The sequence below is a fragment of the Telmatherina bonti genome (assembly GCF_933228915.1).
Source record: "Telmatherina bonti genome assembly, chromosome: 20".
Lineage (NCBI taxonomy): Eukaryota > Metazoa > Chordata > Actinopteri > Atheriniformes > Telmatherinidae > Telmatherina > Telmatherina bonti.
The window spans coordinates 9,771,160-9,784,764 of NC_136618.1; the positions used below are offsets into that span (position 1 = coordinate 9,771,160).

The 13,605-nt window shown below is 43.6% G+C and overlaps 1 protein-coding gene across 6 annotated transcripts in view; it reads left to right on the forward strand.

Moving 5' to 3' along the window:
• The first annotated feature begins 630 nt into the window (after nt 1-630).
• dipk1c (divergent protein kinase domain 1C) overlaps nt 631-13,605 on the forward strand; it is a 55,882-nt gene continuing 42,907 nt past the window's right edge. For 2 of the 6 annotated variants that reach the window (XM_079260201.1, XM_079260205.1), the window contains exons 1-3: nt 631-1,487; nt 4,116-4,201; nt 4,884-5,908. In XM_079260201.1, the coding sequence (XP_079116327.1) occupies nt 5,687-5,908 (222 nt within the window). In that variant the 5' untranslated portion in view covers nt 631-1,487; nt 4,116-4,201; nt 4,884-5,686. The remainder of the gene's footprint in view (nt 1,488-4,115; nt 4,202-4,883; nt 5,909-13,605) is intronic. The other 4 variants (XM_079260202.1, XM_079260204.1, XM_079260203.1 and 1 more) reach the window with 4 other exon arrangements.

Consider the following 13,605-nt stretch of genomic DNA (forward strand, 5'->3'; position numbering starts at 1 on the left):
GGCTGCAGCTCTGAGCTGCAGCAGCTTGGAGTTATGATACTTGTTGACCCCTCTGTGTTTTTTTTTCACCTCTGTTTAAAAACCACACTGACAACAAGTCAGGTATGTATTCTCCACACACACACACACACACACACACACACCTGCGCTTTTAAAACGTGACCTGCTGCATTTTTCACCCGGCAGGCATCAAACTGCAAACCATCGAGCGTTTTCTCCTTCCTGATGTTTGCACAACTTCATGGCCGTTTTCACAAACAGAGCAATTACAAAACATGCCATGAGCCCCTGAGCTGTTATTGAAGTGTGTGTGTGTGTAGGTGTGTGTGTGTGTGTGTGTGTGTGTGTGTGTTTAGGTGTGTGTGTGTGTAAAAGCAGAGTGAGACAAATTGGGGGAGAGTTTCTAATTTGACGAGGCTCAGCGAAGCTGCATATGGGGACTGAACCTGAACAGAGACTTGCTGCCGTGGAAACGGGGGGGGGGGGGGGGGGGGGGGGGGGGGGATGAGGAGGGTGCACACACTTGCATGCTCACACACGCATGCAGTTACGTTTTCATCACTTCTGAGGACATTTCATTCATTTCTGTCAACCTTCTGCAGACTTTGTAAGGTGGTGTTTAAACATCAATGTCCTCATAAGATAAATAATAAAAGACTCAAATACACACACACACACACACACACACACACACACAAAGAGTTAGTAGAAAGCAGAGAAATGCAATGAATTGAAAGAAGGAAGAGGAATGAGGCTGCATGAACAAGCCTGAGCACGACACACTTTCCCTCCCACACATACACACACACACACACACACACACACCTCTCACACACACTCCTCTCCAGCCGGGCAGTGTGGAGCGTCAGACCCGGAGAGAGGAGCGAGGCGGCAGCAGCAGCGTGGGGAGAAACCAGAGCTGCTGAAGCACCAGGCGCCTGCCGGAGCCTCCGAGGTTCCCTGGCAGCCCAGAAACAGAGCCGACAGCTGGATCGTCCCACTCCCCCCCCTCCTGCAGCGTGTGTGTGTGTGTGTGTGTGCTGAGACCTGCTCCTCATCCAGCTCGCACAGGAAAACCTGCTGGATTACTGGGAGAAAACACCAAAAACTCCATCATGTGGGAGTTTCACAGCCAAACAACTTCAGAAGAAAAAAGTTGATCTTATTTTATTTTAATTAACTTTGGATCTCAAGCTGGAGTGTGTTTTTATCTGGACACCTGACAGGATTCTCCCAACAAAGCTGGAGCATCCCTCTGAAACACAACCAGGGTTCAGTTTGTGTGTGGCAGAGCTGAAGGAGATGCGAGTTTCTTCCAGGATCTGCAGGAAAAGGAGGAAGATGAGGTTAGCTGCCTTCATGCCTCAGAGTCTCTGCTGATTCTGCTTTGGGACTTTTCTGGTATCTTAAATGGCAAAAAGAAAGATTTGAGGACTTTATCTGCCTGATTTTTGGAGTTTTCTGACTTTTCTTCAACAGCAAAAACGGTGAGGAAATATTTTTACTTTTCTATATTAATAAAAAACCATATCTGTTTCTTCCTCTAATCGGGATCCAACCTTTGGCTGCTGAAGTTTAGTTTGAGCTTTTCTTGCAGAAGCAGACCACTGGCAGAACTGGGGGTGGGTAGATTTCAGAAAGTGACTCCATTTTTCCAACCTCTAAGAATAGCAGTTTAACCCGTTTATCTCCGTGGTCCTGTGGGACTTGCACTAAAAGCACCATCTGCCTCTGAGACGGAGAGCGGTGGCTGGAGCTGATCTGAGGTGGATCACAAGCTTTTACATTTCAGAGATGTAAAACTGCTCCAGCAGCCGCTGCTGATCATCAGTCAGCTCCATCAGGCAGTAAAAGCTAACATTAGAGAGATAAATGCTGCACAGACGGGCTTCAGGAGCCACTTAACCGGCTCGATGAGTGAAATAAAACTCAGATGGAAGAAATCTGCATGTTTCATCTGAACAGTTAAATATACAGACACTAAGTTTTTTCTTGTTCTGCAGAGCTGTTAGATCCGGCTGGAGGATAATCTGTCGGTCAAATGAACCCTGAAAGACACCAAATAGAGACGAAACACAAAGAAAACATGCTAAGGAAATAAACTCAAATATATGAGATGCGTTGGACTTGATGAAGCCTCACGCTGATGTTGTACACACTGCAAAAAAATCAGCCTTAAAAATAGAAAAAAAGTACAAAACTGAGGTAAATGTGGCTTAAAATAAGATAAATTATCTGCCAACAGAACAAGAAAATTTGGCTTGTCAAGACTTCCCAAAACAAGTAAAAATACTCTTAAAACAAGATGAATTCTCTGGCATAAAACTAAGAATTATCTTACCTTTAAAAAAAAAAAAAAGCATATGTGTACTCAATTTAAGATTTTTAATTTTACTTAGATTTCATTTTTTGCAGTGCAGATGATGAGAATCAACCATCATCTTCAGCAGCATTCTTCCTGACTAAACTGTGAAGAAATCAGATCAGATCTAAAAATACAGATTCATTCCAACTTTCTGTGAAACATTTTAACTTTTAAAGTCGCACTTCTGCAACTTTCCAACCGTAAACCCGACTTGTTGGTGGCGCAGCGACATTTATGTGCACATTTCACTGCAGAGCGGCGCCTTGGGGCTGAAAAAGCACGCTTTACGTCGTCATCTTCCAGGATGCTGCGTGACGTAGCAGCTACCACGTCACACGCTCAAGCAGACATAAACACACCCTAAAAACCTGCCAAACCGAGTCTCCGTACGTTCAGCCAAAAAGTCCTTTTATCTTGTTGTGAGACTTCTATTAAAGAGCAGAATGTCTGGAGTTTATTAATCATATTTTAATTTTCATTTCTTACTGAGTTTCTAAATCTTAAAACTGATTATTTTGCATTCATATCAAGTGAAATCATCTCATAAACTGTTTGAGATCATATAATATCTTTCTCACCCAATTTTAGCAGTAAAAACATGCCTGTACCAACACACACACACACACACACACACACACACACACTGAAAAGACAAGCAAAAGAAAAAGAACTTAGAAAGATATCCTGATGTAAGAACAGAATTCAGACAAGTGAGAAAAAAGTGGTGAAACGTTTTTTCTTTTAGAGAAAAGATCTTAAAAGCACCGCAGGAAACACAGAACAGCTGGAGGAAGCGTCTCAGCATGTAGCCAGCAAGATGGTGGGTCGTTCAAGTCCCGCTTCATCCAGGCCAGTCACGCCTTCCTACCTGCCTCCAGACATGTGGAGGTTTTTATGAAAGGTTATTAAAAGTGATTCTTGTAAGACAAAAAGGCTTTTGTGATCTTTTCTCTGAAAGGGAGAAAGAAGCAACATTTTCAATCTGCTTGTGGGTTTTTTCACACAATAAGGGACTTAAAAATTAATCTTTCATCACTTGTTTCATTATATTTCTCTGACTAAAGTCTAGATTTTTCTTATTTCAGGAAATCTCATCAAGTGTAGTTTTTCTACTGCACTGGCATCTTATTTTATATAATAATAGTCTGAATCTTCTTCATTTAAATGTTTGTTTAAAAAAGTTAAGTTTAAAGACATATTTGAAGTCACATTGGCTGATTCAGCAAAGAAATGTAGGACAACGTGATCAGAGGAAAAGAAAAAGACACAGCAAGACGTCAGACTGACTTTTACTGTCTGGAGAGATCTCAGAGTAAAGGTAGGACGCAAAACGGATGCCGAGTTAGACGTCATGATGGGAACGTCGCTGGAAAAGTCTTACAAGATTCCATTCTGCCTCTTTAATGCGACATGTCTGAGTTATAAAGCTCTAAAGCAGCTTGGCTACGTCCCATTCCTCCCAGTGGGAACTTTTCCAGTCCCTGTCAGAGTTGCTCTGAGTGACGTGGAAGACACTTCCCAGCTCCTTCTGAACATAAACCCGTCAGTAAAAACCACCCTGCGTCTGCAGGATGAATGAAAGGTGATCAACCTGCTGCATGAGACGATATGAACAGCAGCTCAAAGTGTTTTTATCTCGCTGTTGGTATTTTGGAGCAGCTGTTTAGTCTCCGCCACCCACGTTCATATCAACAAGAAACAAATGCTGATATTTTCAGAAGCCAACGGTGATCAGTTTTCTGTCTTTCAGTGTGTGTAGCGTCGGATTTCATCATCTGGACGTCTGCAGAGTCTGTCTGGCAGAAAGCGGATCTCTGGGATCCTGACAAATATCTGGTGAGGACGTGTGTGTGTGTGTGTGTGTGTGTGTGTTTTCCATGTTGCTGCTTGTTTTCTCCAGTTCATGGTTTGGATGCTTCAGTGAAAGCTGCCACATCAGGGATTCATAAGGGGAGCTAATAATGGGGTGGAGAAGAGTTTTGATGTTTCAGGAAAAATCTGCAGAAAAACGAGACAGAAAGTCGGATTCCTTTTTTTTTTTTAGGACGTCATTCTGAATTAATGTGTTTTCTCCCCCTTCACATAGAAACATAGAGAAATTATCAGCTTTTCATTCTTTTACAAGCTTGAAATCCTCTTTGAGAAGCTCTTAACTCACTGAAAACGGCTAATGAGCTCTTTTCTAAAGCTGGGAGAGGAAAGCGGCTGAAACACGCGAGAGAAAAGAAAAGGGTTCAATCTGGTTTCCTTTTTGGCTTCAAAGATGGAGACAAACCATCTGACTGAAAACATTTTCAGATTTTTAAAGCAACAAAACACAAGATTTGAAAGAAAAGATGTTGAGGCTCTTTACAGAACTTGGATCTTTGCCAGTTTAGGCTCATTTTCCAGCATTTAGGACGTTTTCCAGACAGAAATTCAGGCAGTTAGAGACCATCTATTGTTTTTGTACTTTATTTTATATAAAACTTCCACAGATTTTTTGACATGAAGGAAACTTCTCTCATTTTCTTCCTAGGTTCTGTTCAAGAAGCTCTTCTCACAAACGTACGAGGTTTTCCAGCTCCTGTTCCAGTTTTTGGACATTTTATCCTCGCTTTTCTTGATAACAACAAGTTGTGAGTGACAATTTATTATCCAACTGCAGGAAAACAGAAAAATTGGAATTTTCTTTGTGGAGATGCTGCAGAGAGGACATTTCTTTGGCTCGGATGTAAAAACTTGGCCTGAAGATGACGGACACGTTCCTTGTCCCTGAGAAATCTAAATCTGTCCGACATGAAAACACAAAACCTCAGCATGAACTTAACCTTCAGAAAATCTTTGGCGCTGAGTCGAGCTGGAGGTCGGACTTGTTGACCCTCGGTCTGGAAAGTGTCTGATCAGATGATCGCAGACGCTTCCTCTCTTTTCTGTTTTTGCTTTTTTACATTAAATTTATGCTGAACTTTTAGTCTTTTTAAAGGCAAAGCTAAATCAGAGACCTGCATATAAATACATATATATTATTATTGCCCCTCATTCCAGGTCTGACTGGCTGCAGAGCATCATGGGAGACCAGGAACTGTCCGATAAAAACCTGGTTCTTTACTGCTCAAGTAAAACATGCAGATGATTCAGTCCATGAGCAGAAAAGCCACACAGCTGAGGATTATTCCAGCTCATATTCATCCTAAAAGGATTATTAAATCCTGTGAAACTGAAACTAAACTCCCTGGAAGCTGGAAAATTTTGGAGCAGCATTAAATGTTCCAGCATCTGGAGCGCCACTCGTAGTTTTAAGCGAACAGAAGCATTTCTGTGGAGACATCATCCATCACTATGCTCCCCGGTGGGCTGACGTCAGGAGGAGGAGGCCGCGGCGGGGGGCTGTGTCTGCTCAGGTGGCTGGGCCTCAGGCTCTGGTCTCGGCGGGGGACCCTCGTCTTCGCTCTGCTTTGGTTTGGGTCCTGGTTGTTCCTGAACGGGCTGGTTCTGGTCCATAGGAGCATCCTGTCTGACTACTGTACGGATGATAAGAGCAAGAGGATCCTGCAGCGACTGGTGAGTTAAACTGGTTCATCATGCACCGACTTACTTTATCCTTCCACCGTGGCTCAGCAGCGTTGGGCTCTTTGGGAATTTGAGCTTGATCCCACACAGACGTGGAAGGCGTCCCGTCCTGGCAGGGCCGGATTAAAAGTGCACAGGCCTCTGGGCCCAGAGTGTTCCCTTCTCCACCGCAACATTGTGAAAATTGTGAATATAGTGAAACGACATTTCTCAGCCAATGGTACCAATAGCGATACACTAGACACTATAACTATCTGGAGTTATGTACATTCTGTTTCATGTCCAAACTGCTGGTGTTTGCCCCACATGGCCCCCACATGGATCCAAAGTAGGTGTGGACCCCTGGGCTTGTGCCCATGATGCCCATTGGATAATCCGGCCTTGCGTTCAGTACAAAAAGGCCCAGCTGGTTTTGTTAGGCTGCAGGAAGCCGGACTTTCCGGCTGTGTTGCTGATGAAGAGGTTGTTTTCAGTTAGACGCTTTCATCAGATGCTTTAGATGCTTAAAACTGTGATAGTTTAGTGCTCCAGTGCAGAAAAACTTTAATCAGGCTTTAATGGGCTCAGTGAATCGTTTGGTTGGTGTTGGTGTGTTGCCTGCAGCCTGTTGTTTTTCTGCTTTTAGCTGTTGGAGGAAATAATGGAGCGGTTGTGGTTCCTCAGTTAGTGAAAGAACAAACCAACATTGGTTCCAGCTGAGCTCCATCGAACTGTGATGAAAGTTTGCTGCATCTGAGATGTTTTGCAGAACTGCAACGTGTCGTTTTGTGAAGATGTTTCAGTTCAATGAGAACTGATTGACACCTGGAGGGTAAATCTGAAGATAAAGGAGCATCAGCTGTGATGTGAAGAAGTTTAGTTCCTCAGTTCAGATCTTATCTGGTTTCTGATGGTTCCATGTGGTGCTTTTTGTTGAAAACTTTGTAACTCCCAAAGCAAAGCTCAGCTCAACTTTATTTATAAAGTCCTTCAATACAACCAGAGTTGAAACAAAGTGCTCTACACAATCGGCCAAAATAGAAACAAAATAGAAACAATTCAATGCAAATGAATAAAATAATAAAACAACAGGTCATACAAGGAAAACGAAATTTAAACAATAAAACAAACTGAATAAATAAAAACTAATAATAAAAATAAACTAAAGCACACTGACCGGAAACTGTCTTACGTTGGGTTAAAGGCCAAGGAATAAAAAGCTAACATTCTCTTAAATATCTCGGGGTCTTGTTCATAATGAAGGGAAGGATGGAGCGTGAGATCGACAGACGGATCGGTGCGGCGTCTGCAGTAATGCGGGCTCTGCGCCGGTCTGTCGTGGTGAAGAAGGAGTTGAGCCAGAAGGCGAAGCTCTCAGTTTACCAGTTGATCTACGTTCCTACCCTCACCTATGGTCATGAGCTGTGGGTCGTGACCGAAAGAACGAGATCTCGTATACAGGCGGCTGAAATGGGTTTCCTCCGCAGGGTGGTCATTTGGGAGGGGCTCAGAGTAGAGCCACTGCTCCTCCGCATCGAGAGGAACCAGTAGAGGTGGTTAGGGCATCTGGTCAGGATGCCTCCTGGACCTCCCTGGTGAGGTGTTCCAGGCACGTCCCTCGGGGAGGAGACCCCGGGGAAGACCCAGGACACGCTGGAGGGATTACATCTCTCGGCTGGCCTGAGAACGTCTCGGGATCCCCCCCGCAGAGTTGGCAAATGTGGCTGGGGAGAGGGAAGTCTGGGCTTCCCTGCTAAGGCTGTTGCCCCCGCGACTCGACCCCGGATAAGCGGCTGAAGATGGATGGAGGGATGGATGGATGGAAGAAAATGTTATTTTTTTACTTAATTGTGCAAGAATTTGTCTTCTTCAGTCTATTTCTGTTCATTGTTCACCAATGCTTAAAAAAGTTCAAGCTGCTTAAAACAGATTTTATTTTGTCTTAAAACATAAAAGTTCCAAACAAGCAGAAAAGTCAGGACTGGGTCAAACTTGTTTTTTAATATAAGTCAGTTTTGGCGTTGACTTCAACATGCTGGATCTCATGATGTTACTGCTGTTAAGCATTAACTTTAGTGTTTATTGTTATCATGGAATACATTTCTTCTGCAGCTGTTTGTGGTTGTTTTGTTGTTCGTGAAGGAAAGCGTGACAGATCAAGCTTTGACAGCAAGTTTCAGTCTGATTACTGGAGAAATGAAGTAGCAGCAGCGTCTGCCTGAAAGGAAGAAAAGCTGGAATATCTGCAGGAATGTGATGCTAGCTGCAGCAAACTTTACAAAAATGCAAAGCGTCAGGAATTTTCTTTCTGCTTCCTGCTGAAAAACCTTCCTCCTTCTCAAGGTTTTCCACCTTGAGAGAATATAAAGTCGCGGCACCGTTCATCAGCCGGATGTTCCTGTAAACTGGCAGGCTGAAGAGACAAACAGCCAGAGGTCAATAGCTTTTAATGACCGGCTGTGTTATCCTGTGCAGCATCTGCTGGAGCGCTGTGGGTAAACACTGATAACAAGATGCTCTCCTTGCCGGCTCCTGAGGGCCGCTCACACACTTTCTGCACTGCATTTCAATTATCTTCAGCTTTCTCCGTTTCATTTCAGCCTCATCATTCTCCCTTTTCTCCTCATTTGTCTTCTTTTCCTTAAATCTTCCACTCATTAATCACCATGTTTGGATATTGTGACTTTTCCTCATTCGCTTTCCTCCCGTTTATTCCTCCTCTCCTCTGAAGATCCTTCTGTTTTTCTCATTGTATTCCCCTCTCCCTTATCTTTTCCCTCATACACACAGCTTACCCGTACGTCGCTCTTCTCATCTTTCAGAGAAGGAGGAACATAAATCAAACAATGAAAGTTGGCTGCATGAACTTTTGTTTTGTCAAAGGCTTAAACACTGTGAAAGTTTACATTCTCTTCTTGCAGCTGTGGGAAATATGACGATTGTTTTAGAGCCAGAAACGCAGCGGGACTTTGATGATGGAGGTTTCTGTTTGTTACTCGACAGTCACTGGTTGTTTCTTTAGCTAAAACCACCATCTTTTGTAAACCGTGACATGAGTTTTAGGTCTTAACTAAATATTTTGCTGGTGGGACAGAATAGAAATACAGAAATATTTTTTTACAGCGTAATGACAATAAACTTAATCGTTCATTAAATGTAAAAAGTCACAGAAATCACAAATATTTCTGATCACACAGAAACCATCGTAAACTTCTCTGCCAGTGACAACACCAGTATAGCATCATATCCACTGACACAACAGATCAAATCTAATAAAAACAGGAAATATTTGTAGGAAATGAGGTTAGAAAACAAAATGAGGGTCATTTTCAGAGGAGATTTCTGAGACATGAGACTGGCAGGTTCGCGGATTGATCCAAATATCGATGAAATCATTCGATACCAGGGAAGTAACATTGATATATTAATGCAAGGCCTGAAAACTATCAGAATATTCAGAAATAAGGAGATTGTTTAGCTCATGGTAGATTTTATGAACCTCAGTGACAAAAGGACCTGCATGAAAAGCAACTTTTCTCGCAGAGACGATGCAGAATTCCGATTTCTATGGTGCGAGGAAAAACTTTATTTATATGTTTACTAAATTAACATGGATAATTCTGTTCGTGGTAATTTTGACAGTCTTGTTACAAAGTGTCTCTTTGCTGGAAAGAAGTGTGTGTTCATGGTTTTTATTGTTAAAAAAGTAAAATTTTTTCTTTTTGGATTTGGTGGTTTTTGTGTATTTTTGGTACCAATATGACCAGAATAACATTATTCTACTTTATATCGTGCTGACATGTAAAGCCAGCTTCATGTCGTTGACCGTCTGCTCCTACAATTCCAGTTTATTTCAAGATATTTTACAGCCACATCACTCAAACAAGCGCGAACGTTGTTGCTGTTGTTTCCCTTTTGCTTGTTCCTCTGAAGGGGTCGCCACAGCGAATCATCGCGCGGCTGAATTGGCACATTGGACACCCTTCCTGATGCAACCCTCTGCATTTATCCGGTCCTCAGAGGACAGTCATGTCCCCCTCGGGGCTGCAGCAGCGTAGGGGAGCAGGACTTGAACCGCAAACATGAGCCACTGCCGCCCACAAACGAGCCTAAACTAACTCCAGTGGATTCCTAAACTTCACCGTTTGTGGTGCCTAAACTGGACAAAACAAAGAAAAACCCCAAACCTCTGATGTGACCTGTTCATCTAGTCAGAAACCTTCTTACCTGGACCAGTTGTTTCGCTTCCAAACTGCTGCGAACTCTGTCACGCTTTGATTTCGCTAAATTTAATGACTTTTCATAAAATTCTCTGCTGGTTCTCCTTTTTTCGTGACTTCATGAGGAACCCTGAAGTAACCTTGATCAGTTTTATTGTTTGAATGATTGGGAAAAAGCAGAAACATGATAAATATATGATTTTTTTTTTTTTTTTACATTCACCACACTGTGACGAGCCATGAGGTGGAAATGACGTAGAACACACCTGATCCTGTTTTCTGGTAGCGGACCGATCGGTCGCTAGTCGTTATAAATCTGTCACTGTTTTACTCTGATGTGTTGCAACAGAGTAAATTCCTCATGGAGGAGTATAAACGTCAAACTGTTTGGATACTTTGGGATGGAAAGCTTCATTACTGCATCCATCTGATAAAACACAACAACATGCAAACACCGTTGTTATCGTCACGGCAACAGTGTGATCAAACTACACACTGATCACATAGTTTTGAGGAGAAATCCCTTTCCCACCACATCACCCCTCCCCGCTTCATACTGAACCTCTCAAAGATCCAAAGTGGAAACTGATGAAATCCCAAATAAACACTCGGATCCAACATCAACAACAGATCGTGTTTGCAGAGCTGCACTTTAACTCTATCCATCATGTTGTTTAATGAACGCCTCCAGTGCCGTGTTTGAGAGCAACGAGAGGTTTCGTGTTTCCTGACGCTCGTTTGGCTCTCAGGACCGCAGTAATGAAGGACAGATGCAGTTCTAAGTCTGAAACCTCAGCTTGCCTTCCCCGACTCGGTGATCCTGCTGGAAGCGACTGGTTCTGGCTTGTCCTGCCGTCTCAGGTGTTCCACATGAAGACATGTCTTTTCTTTCTTCCGGCAGACTCATCCCTTCATTCTCAAACCTTTCAGTGCAACGGATTAAACGGCTAATTGTGCTGAAAGTCCTTTTCGAGACGTACTTGACGCTTTCTGCTCCATTCAGGGGCGTCTTAGTGAAAGGTTTCATTTTGTGTTTGCATTTGCATGGATATAATAAATTGCTTCAGGCAAGGAAGGAATTTGAGCCAAGATAAAGAACCTCCAGGAGGCCTATGAAAACACATCTTTCCAAAAGAAAAACTAATTATCCAAAATGATATATTAAAGAGTGAAGTTCAAGCCCTGTTAGTTAGAAACCTGGGAATATGAGATGTGGGGGTTCGAGCTAAGCCGGTCATGTGAAGGGAGGTAAACGAATGTTTAGTGTGCGTAGGACTGATGTCATGGGACGATGACAAAAATACACTCTTGGGAAACTGTCGTCCGAGCTTATTTATCTCTCAGACGTTCCTTCTTGGCTGAGAACAGAAGATTTCAGCATGAAAAATCCTTTTCTGTGACCGTCATGACGAACTTCCTGCATCAGACTGTCTGGATCAGAACTGTTGGCCGACTTCACCTCCGAAGCTTTTGTGATCAGTTTCGTCTCATACACCCTTCCCTTCCTCGTCCACCTTGCTGCAGAATTCAGTTTTTGTCTTTCTTTTGGGTGGGAGGAGACGCTCATCAAAGAGGATCCACACTCCCTCCGCTCCTCTCCTGCCTGCATTGATGTCAATATTGAAACATCAGTCAAAGTCATAATGTAAAATTCCTTATCAAGTCCATCTGGATCCTGCAGATGTTTAATTCATGGCAGGTTTCTGAGAGAAAGATATTGATCAAATAGAAATCTAAAGCGTGTGCTGTGCTATATTGATTTTTGGAGCAGGAACAGATCTCATCATTGGCTTGGACTGTTAACTCTGAGTGCAAAGACAGACCACTAATTGGAATACATGTTAAAACAGGAATAACTTCTTATTTACACAACCTGTTAGAGGTCTGTTGAACTTGATTACCCACAGCTGAGCTAACTAGCTCAACCAGTAAAACCAGTAAAACCTCATGAGCTTTTCACATCCCTTCCAATCCATCTCAGTTTGTCATGATGTAGTTTATAAAAGACGATTTATGTTAACTTAATAAAGCTCTATCAGTTTAAATAAAACAGTAGTTTTAATTTATTTTTATTGCATCAGTCCATGTCAGAAGAACTGTAGAAGAACTGTCACAAAGACGACATGTTTAAGTTCTGATTTCGTCGTGATAAAAACTGCATAACTTATATGGACAGAATTTCTAGGTGCAGCCGAGGTGTTGAGGGGATCCGACTTGGTGGCCTCAGAATTGGGTCCCTGCTTTTTGCAGATGACGTGGTCCTGTTGGCTTCATCTGGCCGTGATCTCCAGCTCTCACTTGAGCGATTCGCGGCCGAGTGTGAAGCGGCTGGGATGAGAATCAGCACCTCCAAATCTGAGACCATGGTCCTCAGCCGGAATAGGGTGGATTGTCCTCTCCGGGTCGGGAGTCAGGTCCTGCCTCAAGTGGAGGAGTTTAAATATCTCGGGGTCTTGTTCATAATGAAGGGAAGGATGGAGCGTGAGATCAACAGACGGATCGGTGCGGCGTCTGCAGTAATGCGGACTCTGCGCCGGTCTGTCGTGGTGAAGAAGGAGCTGAGCCAGAAGGCGAAGCTCTCGATTTACCAGTCGATCTACGTTCCTACCCTCACCTATGGTCATGAGCTGTGGGTCGTGACCGAAAGAACGAGATCTCGTATACAGGCGGCTGAAATGAGTTTCCTCCGCAGGGTGGCCGGGCTCTCCCTTAGAGATAGGGTGAGGAGCTCGGTCATCCAGGAGGGGATCAGTAGAGCCGCTGCTCCTTCGCATCGAGAGGAACCAGTTGAGGTGGCTCGGGCATCTGGTCAGGATGCCTCCTGGACCTCCCTGGTGAGGTGTTCCAGGCACGTCCCTCTGGGCGGAGACCCCGGGGGAGACCCAGGACACGCTGGAGGGATTACATCTCTCAGCTGGCCTGGGAACGCTGTTGGATTCCCCTTCTGAGCTGCTGAATGTGGCTGGGGAGAGGGAAATGTGGGCTTCCCTGCTTAGGTAGCTGCTCCCTCAACCCGACCCTATAGATAAACGGGACAAAATGGATAGTTGGATGCTCCCCCGTTGTTTCTTTTTTACTATTTAAAGACGCGTTGCTGCTGCCGGATTTCAAATAAACAGATATTTTCCATGAAATGGTAAAATGATGGGTTAATGACATTTTATGTGAATTACAGCTGATAGTGAATGTTTCATTCTCCACATACTGAAACACGCTGCGATGAATCAGAAGGCTGACAGCTCCTGATGTTCAGCCTAACATGAACAGTAGTTTAAGACAGTTTTTCTAACACAGCCAATCATTCATGACCAACAAATCCCGCCACGTTCATTCATGTCGGCCGTGCTGTTGCTACAGCTCTGCTGTGTTGGTGTTGACTGTGTAGCTCTGCTCACACGGCCTGAGTTAAGTTGAGGGAGAAATCTGTACGTTTCTGGTGATCCTCTGATCTATTAATAGATTCCAGGCGGATCAGCTGCATCCCCTGAA